Source organism: Lampetra fluviatilis, chromosome 8 (assembly GCF_964198595.1).
Source record: "Lampetra fluviatilis chromosome 8, kcLamFluv1.1, whole genome shotgun sequence".
NCBI classification, from domain to species: Eukaryota; Metazoa; Chordata; class Hyperoartia; order Petromyzontiformes; family Petromyzontidae; genus Lampetra; species Lampetra fluviatilis.
Window position 1 is genome coordinate 2,131,801 of NC_136282.1, and position 14,073 is coordinate 2,145,873.

The following is a 14,073-nucleotide window of genomic DNA, read 5'->3' on the forward strand; positions in this document are numbered from 1 at the left end:
GGAATCACAGTTCCGATTAAAATAATCTGCTCCATCACAGAGACACAACACTTTATTTGGGCAAAGCCACGCCCAATGACTCCATATATGGGGCCTGAACATTAACATGCATCATTATTTCGGCGTGAAACAAATTCACTTATTTTATCCTGCAACCGTAACACCATCTATCATTCATTCGGCTTGAAAACAACAACATGATTTATCATTCATTCTGTCGCGGGATGTCCTGCGAGCCCCACCCGTGCGGAAGCTGTAGGTCTCCGACTCGCGACCCTGCACGCCGCCCCAGCGCAGCGACACGCGCACCCCGTAGAGCCGCCCCGGCGTGAGCCCTCGCAGCACGCGCTCCGTGCTGCTCCTCTGTGGGGGGGTTGAGGTGTGAAAGGGGGGGAGGGGGTGCGAGAGGGGGAGACGCGAGAGTGGGGGCGCGAGAGGGGGGGTCCCCACGTGGTGGATTCAGCCGTGGGTTTTTGTGCATTGCGAAAATACAACGTTGGGTTCTAGATTTGAAGCTTTCGTGACTGCAAGGATTCATATTCTTAGGTAGGTACCTACGTGACTTTACCGAAACAACCTAAGAATACAACGTTGGGTTCAAAGTATTCAAATATGACGATCTGGCCCATGCGTGGAATGATTAAGATCGTCTCACAACTCACCTGCAGGTGACAGTGGGCAGCCTCAGTCGCTATGCCCCCAGCCAATATCTTATTCCGAGCAAATCTGCAGAGATGTTGATTCAGCGATATCTCTGGGCACCAAAGCGATGCCTGTCTTAATGGTCTATCTGCCTCCACCTTGCACTTGTGTCCCGCCCACCATTATCTCTTCTTGCTGATTTTATCTGCGGTGCTTTGGATACAATGGTCTACTCCAGGGGTCGGCAAACCTTTGGCTCCGGAGCTGTATGTGGCTCTTCAAGGACTGCTTCGTGATGTTATTTATTATTCACACCCATTGCTGCGCTTGAAATAGAGCTTTTTTACGGAATTGAAAAAAAATGTCTCTTCCTGTTATGTTGGTTGTCCCCCCCACCAGTATACTACAGCACGGTGCATCGCAACGATAAGACACGCACAGCCTACCAGCGAACAGTCGTCGTGCTGCCCGTGGGCACTGCCGCAGTCAAGGGCCTGCAGCAGGACGAGGTAGGAGTCGTATCGCGCCTCGCCGGGCGACTCCCAGAACACAGCAGCGGAGCCGGAGTCCAGCAACCGCACGCTCACATTGCCGGGCTGCGCTGGCGCTTCCTGCAGCGAGCCGTTCGGGTGACCTTCCGTGTCGATCTGCTCCAGCTGGCTGTGCGCTAAGGCACAAAAGACAGAGATTCAGATAATCGTCACTTGTGTTGGCCATGGAGAGTGGGAATCGAACTCGGGTCGCTGGGTTCGTAGCGCTAAGCCACCGCTCACGCGCATGTACGCACGCACACACAGGAAGCAAATACAAATCTGGCGATTCAATGCGCTCCAACGTGAAACGAAAATTCATCAGCTGGACTCGCTAAAACTACACCATCTCAAGGAAGGCCAATAATTGAATATGAAAATGTATGAACTAATGATCGTGCAGCATGAATAAAATTGTTCTTACAGATGTCACTGTTATACTTTTGAATAATGACTTGAAAGCTACATTGTACATTGTAAATATGTATAATATGTTGTTGACGTTTATGTTGATGTTTCAGAATCTGTGGGACAACGTTTATTGTATTTTGGATTTTTCCACCTTTCAAATCTGTAGTCTCTTCTTCTTTTGTACGGCTGCTGACGTAGATGCAGAACAACAACTACAATTTCACATTGAGGTGGTCAAGCCAGACTACCGCTTCAAATCTGTAGTGGATACACATGTCATCACAAAAGCTATTTTGTCTCGTGAAAACATTCTTTCTTTCAGATGTTTTTAATTCGATCAAGAATTCTCCCCTGAAAAAGGGTTTTATATTTAGATTAGGGAAAATGTCAAAACTGGGTGGTTTTTAACTTTTGCCGACAAAACTGGATCCCAAATGTCAAAACTGGGTGGTCTTGGAAAACGACAGGCAAAACAGGGTGGTGCTTTTTGATATGACAAAACTGGGTGATGTTCAATGTGGACAAATGTCAAAACTGGGTGAAGAAGGTGTACGATTTAATGTATCATTTTGTACACGTTTAGGTCCTTGCGTTATTCATCCATATGTCGCCACAGATTTAGAGCGTTCCAAATTATGTTTCTCGTGGCTCATGTTCCATACCTTGCACCACAAACTTCCCGTTTGCATACTGGCACAGTGTGCCAGCTCGCTACTACAGTAACACTTACTTGCCATATGTATACTGGCACAGTGTGCCAGCTTGCAACTACAGTAACACTTTCAGCTCGCGAACATACACGAACTTGCCATTTGTATACTGGTACAGTGTGCCAGCTTGCATGCTACACCTACTACAGTAGAACAACGGTAGATAGTGTTTGCGTCGAGAAGTATGGTGCTGCACACTTAGAAAAAAACATGTTTGTTACATATATATAACTACTTCGACGGGCAAGAGCGCTTGTTGTGGCCCTTGGCGCGACAGAAGGAGCACCGCGTGAGGCCCAATGGGCCACCTTCGCAACGGTTGCGAATCCGACGCTTCTTCGGGCGGCCAGCCTTCTTCTGGCGAGGAGGTGGCATCATGGTGTTGTCGCGTTGCAGCTCCTCGGCAATGGGCAGCTCGATACCGGCAACCGAGGTCCATGTCGTGTTGATGGCAGAGACTTGGTAACACACCGCACATGCGTCGTAGAGCTCGGGCATCCGCCCAAACTCCATGAGGGCACGAATGTAGTGCCGACACGGCAAGCCCATCTGCTTCATGTACCCACACGTGCACGACCGAGAGCTGAGATCGACTCAGCGCTTGGCAGAGGCGTAGGCGTCTGGATCCTTGACGTATGCACGCGTCGAGGTACTCTCGTAGACCTTGTACCTCGGGGCCAACGCCTGCTGAGCGTCGATGAGTCCTTGAGCGTACGGCGTAATGACATGCCCTTGAGCGGCCCACTTCTCGGCGTCGCTGCGGTGGGCAAAGGCCGTCGTCATCATGTCTTCCATGTGGTACATGAGGAAGTGGAAGGGGTCCATCTCGCGAGCCGGCAGGGCCTCGCTGTTCGTGGACTCCACAAAGTTCGTCGTGCGCCAGCCGTACAATGGCGTCGTGTGCAGGTGCGGGTAGAGCGCCCACGTGTGGGGGTCGATCTTATTGTAGTACGTGGCCGCCGCAGGCAGAGCTACGCCCAAGCAGCCCAAGGAGTTGCGGAACGCGGCCTCGGAGGCGCACCCTTGGGCATCGTAGATGATGCCTTGGAGGTCGGGCGTGAACGCGGAGCCGATGTTGTCCACGCCGTTGCAGATCAAATGCCGCGTGCAGTGGATGAGCATGAGGTCCTTCCAGTCGGAGGCTAGGATGCCCGTGCCACGATCGCAGAAGACCGGCGTGCCGTCGAGCTCGATGTCGTTGGTCGTGCAGCAGTTGAGAAACCAGTCGTAGGCCGCTGCCGTCTCGGACGGCACCAGCGCCACGGCGAGAAGGACGTTGCGGTTGTTGCCGTCGCGCCCAACGAGGACGAGCATGGTTCCATTGTAGGCGCGCGCCTTCATGTGCGACCCGTCGATGCCGACGACGCGTTGAAGACTTGGCTGCAACGAGCGTGCGATCGGGTTGCAGATGAACGCACCCCAGAAGATGCCCACGTCTTCTCGCACACTGCAGGTCGTCGCGTTGAGCTTGCCGAACGTCTCCACCAGCGAGTTGATGAACTCGAAGCCTGCATGGGCCGCACTCTCGTTCGCCGCGATGCACGTGTCCTTGGCGCGGTACATCATCCGGGTCGGGACAATGACGCGAGCAACGTCGGCGACCTGGGCAATGACAGTCGGTGCGGAGGTACGGGGGTTGGCGCGAAAGGCCGAACGGGCTGTCGTGTTCGCCTCCACTTGGCGCTGCGTGATCTTGGTAGTGCCCGTGCAGCCGTGGTGATCCGTGCACAGCGCCGAGACGCGGAAGCCGCGTCGTTTCCCCGTGAGCTTCGTCAGCTTCACCTTGAAGGAACAAGGTGTTGAACTAGAGCAGACGATGGCAACGTGCCGTCCGCCGCTTCGCTTGAGGTCAAGGACCGCGCGCTTGCCTTGTTGCAAAGCAAAGTCTTGGATGCCGTGGATGGCCTCGCGGCGCGAGGTAAAAGTTTTCTTGGGGTGGAGGGTTGCCATTCGAATGTGAGCAAGGTGGCAGTGCGCCCGCCTGGTCGCAAGCCCGCCCCGAGCTCTCTTCCGAGTCCGAGCCGTAGCTTGAAATGTTGGTCGTTGGGGTGCTGGCACACTGTGCCAGCGTACAAATATCAAGTGTGTGTAGTTATATGGTGCTGGCACACTGTGCCAGCATACTAATACCACGTGTTTAGATGAATGGGGTGCTGGCACAGTGTGCCAGTATACAAATACCAAGTGTTTGGATGAATGGGGTGCTGGCACACTGTGCTAGTATACAATTATCAAGTGTATTTGACAAATGTCAAAACTGGGTGCACCCTGAGTGTCCAAAACTCAAGTTTTTGGCCACCCAGGGTGCACCCAGTTTTGACATTTGGGATCCAGTTTTGTCGGCAAAAGTTAAAAACCACCCAGTTTTGACATTTTCCCATTTAGATTAGCTCAGTGCCACTGCAACAGAGTGATGCTCTTATTTAAAGGTCAAAACTTCACAAATGGTGCTGGGAGTTGACTCACCCTTAAAATTCCTGTGATCAATAAAATGAGAACCATTTTCACGGAAAATCAACAGTTTATCTATGCACGGGCTCATCGCTGTCATAGGAATGTGGAATTTACCATCGGTGTCGTTGAGCACCCGCACAATTTGCATTCTGGGGGACCGTGGGCTGCCAGCTTGCTCCTCCTCGGAGGTGAGGGAGGCTCCTCTGGCCTCTTTCAGAATCTCGTGGCATTTCCCCATGAAGGTGTACTCCCCGTTTGGCTACGTTGGTAAACACAAATGTCCTTTTATCCCATGTCTTACATAATGCCATTAAAGTAGGCCCTTGTCCAATGCCGCGGCAACTGTTCCCTTTCGCATACATCTTTCGCTATAATTATACACCTGACAAGTTGCGCCATCCATGCACACCGTGGCCGTATCGCTGCAATCCATACAGCATCTACTGCCGCCTTGGACTGGTAAAAGGACCTTAACATTCAACTATGACGTCTATATACAAACTGTTGCTTACATGCCATACGAAAGAAGAATACTGTTCATGCAGCATCAGTCACATTTATTTTTCAACAGCTCAGCAGAAGCATGACACACACCAAACTCCTGCCTCTCATCACATTTCAGACGTTTTACAACACTTTCACCCTGCTCTAAGATTATCACTTTACGCGGATTTTCAGTATGCTGTGCTTTTTTGTAACTTACTTTTTGCCTGCTACCAGACATCTCACAGTGGTTCCACCAGCTCTTGTGATCCTTCCTAATCAACATCTCGCTAAATCAGCCACTCCTGAGATCCAGAGCTGACTGGTGCTCCTGCCAACCATAGCGGGAACTCTTGGTAAATAATTTGCAATCTACTCATAACTAAATTGCATAGTGCTATAGATGCCGTTTATTAGGAGCATTCTGCCGCGTCATTATTTTTCCTTTAATATTCAATTGTTTTATTGAATCGCACCTCCGATTAGTACGGTTGGCTACGTACGGTCCTAAAGAAGTTCAACATACGTGCATACATTATGGATGTAAAATACAATCATAAACCTTTAAAACTCCTTACAGATGTTGATGGGAGCAGAAGCGGCTTGGCTCTCGGTGCTCGCACATGGCCCGGCACGGATGAGTGCCCGGACGTGCACAAGGTAGCTGCCCGGGCCCTGCAGCAGCAGCAGAGCCCTGGAGGTCGCCGTGGAGCCCAGCAGGGTCACCTGGCCTGAGAGCAGAGAGTAATAGAGCAGCAGCAACAGCAGAGCCACTCGCCATCAGCGGCTTAGACACCGGGAGCCCGTATCCACAAAGTGTGTCACATTATCAGCTTGTTATTTTATTTCATTCAAAACACTGCGATGTGCTTTTGTTAAAAGTGTTTGAAGAAGCAAATGTGCAGATGTTTAATTTGTAAAATCAGCTTGATTGGCAAAACAAGAACTGATTTTAGCTTTTCTGTGTGTGGCACATTAGGAATGGATCACTCTTTTAATTATATCCTTGTGCAGCAAGGGAGTAAAGTGTGGTTCTGTGAAAGTCCTGATGTGCAGTGCAGTGCATCAATGCATGTGTGTACAGCAGCATGTGATGACTGAGTTGGGCCTGTAGGTGGCTGGCAGGGTTAATGAATAACCGTAAGTGTAAACCAGCCACATGGTTAATGGCGACTCGGAAGAATTGCTGTGTGGCACGTGCTGTTGAATTTTACAGGTAAATGACCCAACGGTTGTTTTTGATCTTTATATAAATGTTCTAGACTTCTTCTAGACTTGTTCAAAGCTACGCTTTGAATTGTTCGTTTGTGAAATATGCAATTAGAGGCGTTTTAGCAATGTGCATTGTCAGGATGATGCACTGTAATTACCTACTGTCATTGTAATTCTCTAACTCTAATACTGTTTAGTCTATAACCATGCCCATCAGGGGCGGTTTCTTCATTAGGGCGATTGGGCGACGCACCACCAATGTCATTCAACCACAGAGTCATGCTAGCCGTCACTGTGCCTCTGGATATAGTCCAATCAGCGTCATGCTACGTTCTGTGGAGTACCGTCTCTTTTTGGGCGATTTCCCTCCGGCTGAGAATCTCCCCGAGTGGTCCCATAGACTTACATTCAAAGATGTTTTTTTTCGAATGGGGGGCGCTGCAATACATTCTCTATGGCTTCCGGGAGGGCTCGCACTAACATGCTTACGTCATCATACGTAAGCACGTTTCATCCAACAAAATTATTTGTCGCCACCTAGTGGAATCTTTAATAAAAGAAACATGAGTATAGAAACAAACAAGATGTATTGTAAGAGTCACTTTATTTTTCATTAATATTAAATAAGTGAAGTTGCCTTTACATGCTTAAGCTGTTAATTTATCCTTTGCATGGGTGGACCTTATCCTTATCAATCATCCAGACATTTGCCCCCCCTGAGAGATTTTGCAGGAGCCGCCACTGATGCCCATGTACCCAGAGTATGACTACTTGCAATGCTATTGAGAATAGAACACATGTAAAGTAGTAAGCTGTACAATGGTGATATACAGTACGTATACCGTACACATACAGTACATATAATGGGTGTAAGATACCGATATAAGTGGATGGGATAAATAGACATACAGCTTAGGATTAAAGGAATATTCTAATAGTGATGTGCAAATGTGAGTGTCAAAGACAAAGATGGTTTATCAGTAGTAGAATTGGGTTTAAGAGAAAACTGTTAATGAATAACCGGACTTGGAAACCAGCCACATGGTTAATGGCGACTCGGAAGAATTGCTGTGTGACACGTGCTGTTGCATTTTACAGAGTGACGGTGCTGTGCTTCACAAGATTAATATTAACCACACTAAATGTGCTTGCCCTCGATATGGAGCACCTGCCCACGTCCTTCATTTCGAGTGTGCAACATGTGGTCTATATTACTGCGAGTTATTTGATTTTGGCTTACGGGGACTGTCTGCTCTCTGATGCCTTCTTAAAAATAAAAACAAGCCCTACCATAGCGATGAACAATTTTAAACAGATTAGTACTATACAGTAAGCATAATATACAGCTAGGAAAAAAAACAGCTGGTGTTATGAATGCGACAAATATTTTGGAACCAGGTAAAAGTAAAACGCATTTACCTTGCTTCTCCAGGTAAATCTTGTAGCTGTCGATGACATCAGCGTGAGCGACCGCGGGTGGGTCCCACTGCACCATCGCACGGGCCGCCAAATCTCCGGGCTTCACAGCCGCCCCATCTAAGTCACGACCATGGGGCCAGCCACCTGCCGGGTCATCTCCACCTTCAATGAAGTTTCCACTCTCGCTGGACTCGCCATTTGACGGCGAATTCGGCGTCGCCGTGTCTGGCAGAGTACCGGTTCCTGACATCTGCTGCTCGAGTGTGTCTGTCGGGTCAGCTGTAGCAGCCATCGTGGGGGTTCGCAGCACGACGTTCGCAATGAAAACATTTGTCCTTTGGGCTGGGTCCTCATCGCCGGTCAATATCACCACCAACACATTCTGAGGGGCAGGTAGTGCTGCCGTAAAACAACAGCACACACAACACACACACAATAGTGTTAGTAAACACAATCAATCGCAAGTCAAAACTAATTGGGGAATGTATTACCTTTCTGTTAGCTGTGACATTACAGATGGTTGTAATCTGCATCTCAGGAAACTCACGGCCAAACATGGCAGATAAATAATCATTGAAGTTATCACCAAATGTAGTGACCAGTTATCACTACCTTGACATAACCACCACTGACCACTGCCTCTAAGGTCACTCTCTCAGCACTTAAAACATGCCTCAAATATATTTCTTATTTATGTTCAAACTAGTTCACCGAGCACAGCTCATGGCAGGGGGCCATTACCCAGGCTAATGATGTGTAAGAACCCTAAAAACATCGACGGGTTATTATTTAGCTCACATTGAGCAAGGGTTTGCTATCTCAGGTACAAATAAAACATGCCATTTTGAACACGTCAGCAGACAAATGGATACTGATGAGAAGACAGCACTCCGAGCTGAGTTTCCAGATATCCAGGGAAGAGGACAGCTGAGAAGCTGCCGTCAGATGATATCAGAGACCGGCTTAGGCCGTCCCTGAAGAAGGGCTATTGTGAAAAGTGCAGACGGGGTGGCCTGGAAAACGTGTGCTCGCTGTAATGTCGACTGTCACAGCCGAGGCACGGCAACAGTAGGGGTGAGAGGGCCGTGAAGAGAGACTCTACCGGGACGGAAGAGCAACTTTCCGTGCTGCAAGTTGCTCCGGACGTAATTGTGGCCATCCCGCACCACGCTTCGCACGGCCAAGTCCTCGTAGCATTTGCCAGACCATAGCCCATTGATAATGTTCTTGTTTACTGCTGGGTCTGAGAATACAAGAACACAAAATGATTTAACCTCATCGTTACAGCTTTCCATTAGTATTATTACGTACAAATATCACCACACAAACTGTCTTACTGTAGCCTACGGAGGAAACTACTCCAGCACCTGGTTACAGACGATAATCAAGTTTATATGAAAATAAAGCCAGTTGTATTGGAGGCAGAGTTAAGATTGTATTAAATGAGTCTCTTGTCATGTCATATTTTTTTGTGATATTTATTTCAGCAGGAAGGGCCCAGAGAGCTGCAAGGCACTACTTCATGGGTATCCTGTGACAGTACAAATGTTATTCACGAGATATCTTAGTTACAGTATTTTCATTGATGTCGAGTGACAACAATCGTATTGCTTGTTGGGATTTGTCCGAACGCTGTGCGATGGTGCCATGCTGATGCACTGCGCTGTGAGACTGCTGTGTTTGTGAGCGATGTGAGATGTGTGCCACTGAGAGGGGGGGCTGTCATGGGATGAACAAAAATGTGAAAAAAGAAGCCAGTGTCATGCAGGCTCAGTATACAAGAGTTGCTTCTCTCGACTGTTGTAGCAATCATCTTGCCCAGTTTAACACGTAGGCTTTTGCGACTAATATCACCCAAACTCGACTTTTTATAGGTTAGATTGCGTAAATATAGAACTGTCGTTAAACCCGCCACCACCAAAACAGCCAATTAGTAAGGTTTGTCACGTGAACGAAACGTGGCAATTAGTTAATAGCCCACCAGTGTGTTGGAGAGTAAATCTGCCACATTTACAATTTGAGTATGACATTTCATTGGTAGTTACATCCAGAATCGGGCGATTTTTCCAGAAATACTCGCGGAATGTCACTCTACTCAAATTGTAAATGTTGTGGATTTACTCTCCAACATACCAGTGGGCTGAAGTAGCAACTAATTGACACGTTTTGTTGATGGCGGATGGTAGCGGATTAACGGCACATTTATACTTTCACAATCTAACCCGAAAAACCTTTATTATGAATATTGGTCACGAAAACCTGCGTGTATTTAATTGTGAGTATTAATTTCATTGACTTGAGATGGAGCTAAAAATTCAATGTGACAGTTAAAAGGTGAAGAATCTTTTAGCCTCCTCCCCCCCAACAAACTTCCAGCGCTTCTCACCCATAACGTAAATGTGGACGATGTGGATGCCCTGTGTGTAGGAGATCTCGAAGCCATCGTAATGCGCCTCAGACGAGCGGTTGGGAGGGTTCCACGTGACGAGCGCCGCCGATTCACGCAGCTCCGGGATCTCCTTCACCTCGGCGTGCACGACAGCCGGGGGCCCTAAGCCGGTCACACACGCGCACACACGCACACGCGCAAACACGCACAGTTAGGAATGAACCTTCAGCCGGTGACATTTAAGATAATGGTTTACATTCTTCACACCTTACCTGAGAACGGGTCAAGTGCAGTCTATAACGCTTAAAACAGCCCAAAAAGCATTCTCGCAAATTATTTGGTGATGCTACTGCCAATGCCAATGCAGCAGCATCAACCAAACATAGCCAACTGATTAGCATGGTTGGCTATGTACGGCATGAAAGATGTTCAACATACGTAAATAGGGTGCACAAGCACAATCAACAAAAATAATTCTGCCTTTTTAAATATATTTAATTGCCAACGTTTCCAGCAATTGCCTTGTACATAGAACATATAGCTGTGAAGAAGCGCCATTGCATGAAAAGTCGCCGATTTTATATATGTTCTTTCAAGGCAGCTTTGTTGGCGAATGTGTTGAGTTATTTTTATTTGCTGTTTTAAGTATTATTGTTGTGTTGCCTCTTCAGCCAATTAATCAAAGCCCATCATTGTCTAAGACAACCGGTGCAGATTGATGAAATAGCACAACGTGCTCGGACATTACTCGATAACGCCCCAACATATCGCATTTGTTATGGTTCACAAAGTAATTGAAATGAGTCATGAGATAGCTTCTATCAATCTCGCCAAAAACGAAACATGTTACAGTAAAGGTGAAGCTGCATTTTATTGACCACCTGGAGCAGTCAAATACATTGCACCCGTTTGTCAATACGCCGATGGATGAAGGCTTCCCCGTGCAGTGCCACAGACATAGCACATTCTTAGACCATACTTCACCATGCTGGTTAATGCGAGTTGGTGAAGGATGGACCCACGACCGGTTCGGTTATTGCTCGCCATTGTGGCTGAGGAGCGAATGCAAATCACCGAGTTAACTGCGAAGTGCCCTGACCACTGCATTTCCACTCCCCCTCTCCATTTTTCGGATTATTTGTTAAAATAAATCATTTTTACACGCACATATGCAGCTTGACATTCAGGGGGAATCAAACGAGGTTTCAAGCAGATTGGCAATAATGCACGTTTATGAGAAATGACTCATTTAAGTTGTCACCAAGCGCGCAGTGAACCATTCAACGGAGGCTGCGCCACCGTGCGACGAATGCAAACGGTGCGGCGCGAGTGCATACTCGTGATGACGGTGGCGTTGGTCGACCACGCGGCGACCGAGGTGTTCCCAGAGGCGGCCCACAGGGAGACGGTGTAGCGGAAGCCTGGGAAAACGGGCCCCACGTCCAGAGCGGGGCCTGTCGGGATGTAGGGCAGCGGCGACGTTCGGAGCACCTCCCTGAAGTTCTGCTGCACGGTCAGCCACGTGCTGCTCGCATTGGCAGGCACCTCGCCTGCACGTGCCCAGACGTGCAGGCTCCGCCCGTCCTCATGCTCCTGCACTTCGAGCAACTCAACAACCTGCACGACGCAAGCACGGACCCCCCCAGAGGTCACATTCATCGTATATATCTGAGCATCCCATTGACAGACTTCGATTAGCATGGTTAGCTATGTACGGTGCGAAAGAATTTCAAAGTACATCCGTACATCGCATGTTAAGCATTTGCCTAACTGTACAAATACAACCTCACAGTGTTCTTGAATACTGCCACAATAATGAATGGCAGGCTATTATTTTTGCAGAGTTCTGCTTACTGAGAGTAAATAGAGGACTGCTCGAATAATAAGACTTAGTTAAACCTAATCTTACAATTGTGCTATGTTGAAACAAAATGTGGAATTGGAAATTTGGTACGTGAATAGTTTCCATGATTGGATATTGGGTATTAAGCAAACCGTATAATTAGTAAACAGAATTCTAAGAACTACTAGAATTTGCATTGTTTTGTTAAATAAGCCAAATACCAGAAATAATGGATAATTGTTATAAACAAAAACTTGCACAGGCATTCCTATAGTAAAAATACATTAGAGAAATACTCTACATTACACATTTACAGTGTAAAGTATATTTCCAAAAGCATATGCATAGGAATGAAGGCTTGTGGAGGATGAAGAGGATGGCAGAATGGGACAAGGAGCACATGGCGAGGGATGCAGTAGAGGTGAGAGAGGAGGGAGTGGCGATGATGATGACGAGATGCATAGGGGTCAAGCAAGGTCAGCAGGTCAGTAGAGGCCAAGCAAATTGTATGTATGTTGAACTTATTTAACATCGTACTTAGCCGACCGTGCTCATCGGAGGTGCAGGGGAAGTACAACAAACTCAACACAAAAAGCAGTTTTAAAGAAATGAGTTTAAATCTAGATTTGAAATTGCATAGCTCCAGTAGCTACCTAATATCGGAAGGAAGAGCATTCTAGACAGCTGCAGAAGTGCATCTGAATTGTCTTTGTTCGATAGCTAGCCGAAAGCTGCTGTGAGGATGACCGGAGTTCGTGAAATGGTTTATGTTCCTTGACGAGATCAGTAAATTGTCGTGGCCGTTGGTAAAGTTTAGGATACACGCTATGTTACGTTTTATATTTTACAAAAAAATCCACTTCGTAAGCCGTGGTATATTACACTCAACAGTTCTAGGGTTTGGGGTTGAGAATCGGTGATGTGTGAATAAAAAGTGGTTAGTATACAATTATATACAGTATAAAACACTTGTCCACATACACAAGGACACACAGTTGAACAAATGAGAATGACTTCAACAATAATGAGGAATTGGCAGCTATTATTCGCTAAAGTGGTGAGGAAAAAAATTACCTCTGCCAAGAGTTGGTCTGGGCCACCAGCCAAATGGGCACTTGAATGGTCCTGTAATCAGGCCATCACATGGCCACCAACTCCCTTATATCACAATTATCGCCACATTCACTTATTTACTGTGGCTTTAGAACTCTCTCCCCCCTTATACCAGCACAAAACATCTTGGCACCCATTACACCTGCATGGCATTGCCCACATTGTATCATCTTATACCAGCCAGCCACAGCCAATCACGTAAAAGCCTTCCATGAGTTCATGTTTTCTGCATCACATGCCCCATCTCAACCTATTTAACATGTCATGGGACAGCCTGCATCAGCCTCTTGCACATGCCGAGCACAAGCCATCCCCATCTATCCCACATTTGTAGAGATTTGTCCATCTTCATATATTCTGGCCACCTGGCCAAATTAATTTAATCAAGCAGTCAAAAGCTTGCAGGCAGTATACCAATGAATGTATGTAAATACATTCAATTTAGAAAGCTTAGCACATCTATGGTGGACGGCAATAGCCGGTGCAGGTCACCACAATATAGAAGTGCCGACTTGTTTTTTTGTACAGATAACATTTTGAAAGTGAAATGGCACACCAGTAATCCACCGTGGTGGACGTCTCAACGTGGGATATAGGCCAACGAAGCATGAACAGAGGCACTTCCAGTCGTATGTCTTCAAATGCAAACGCCTTTCCACTGACTTCCCGTTACAGTGGGAACTTGTTTGGCTACACAATATTATATGTATGTTGAACTTCTGTCACACCGTACGTAGCCAGCTGAAAGGGGTCCTACTGACAAGATGGTATATCGACGCACAAGCAGAACTCATGGCTGAGAGACCCCCTGGCACGTGGCAGGCCAGGTTTCTGCCGAGCAGTATCAGATAAATTCTACCGTGGGGT

At 47.4% G+C, this 14,073-nt stretch overlaps 1 protein-coding gene across 4 annotated transcripts in view; it reads right to left on the reverse strand.

Annotated features, from left to right (window-relative positions):
- LOC144933774 (receptor-type tyrosine-protein phosphatase O-like) overlaps nucleotides 1–14,073 on the reverse strand; it is an 83,174-nt gene that overhangs the window by 58,008 nt on the left and 11,093 nt on the right. For all 4 annotated transcript variants that reach the window (XM_078858879.1, XM_078858878.1, XM_078858877.1 and 1 more), the window contains exons 2-8: nucleotides 11,588–11,867; nucleotides 10,248–10,412; nucleotides 8,964–9,104; nucleotides 7,862–8,260; nucleotides 5,809–5,961; nucleotides 1,089–1,309; nucleotides 243–363 (exon numbers count right to left, since the gene is read on the reverse strand). In XM_078858879.1, coding sequence (XP_078715005.1) covers nucleotides 243–363; nucleotides 1,089–1,309; nucleotides 5,809–5,961; nucleotides 7,862–8,260; nucleotides 8,964–9,104; nucleotides 10,248–10,412; nucleotides 11,588–11,867 — 1,480 coding nt within the window. The remainder of the gene's footprint in view (nucleotides 1–242; nucleotides 364–1,088; nucleotides 1,310–5,808; nucleotides 5,962–7,861; nucleotides 8,261–8,963; nucleotides 9,105–10,247; nucleotides 10,413–11,587; nucleotides 11,868–14,073) is intronic.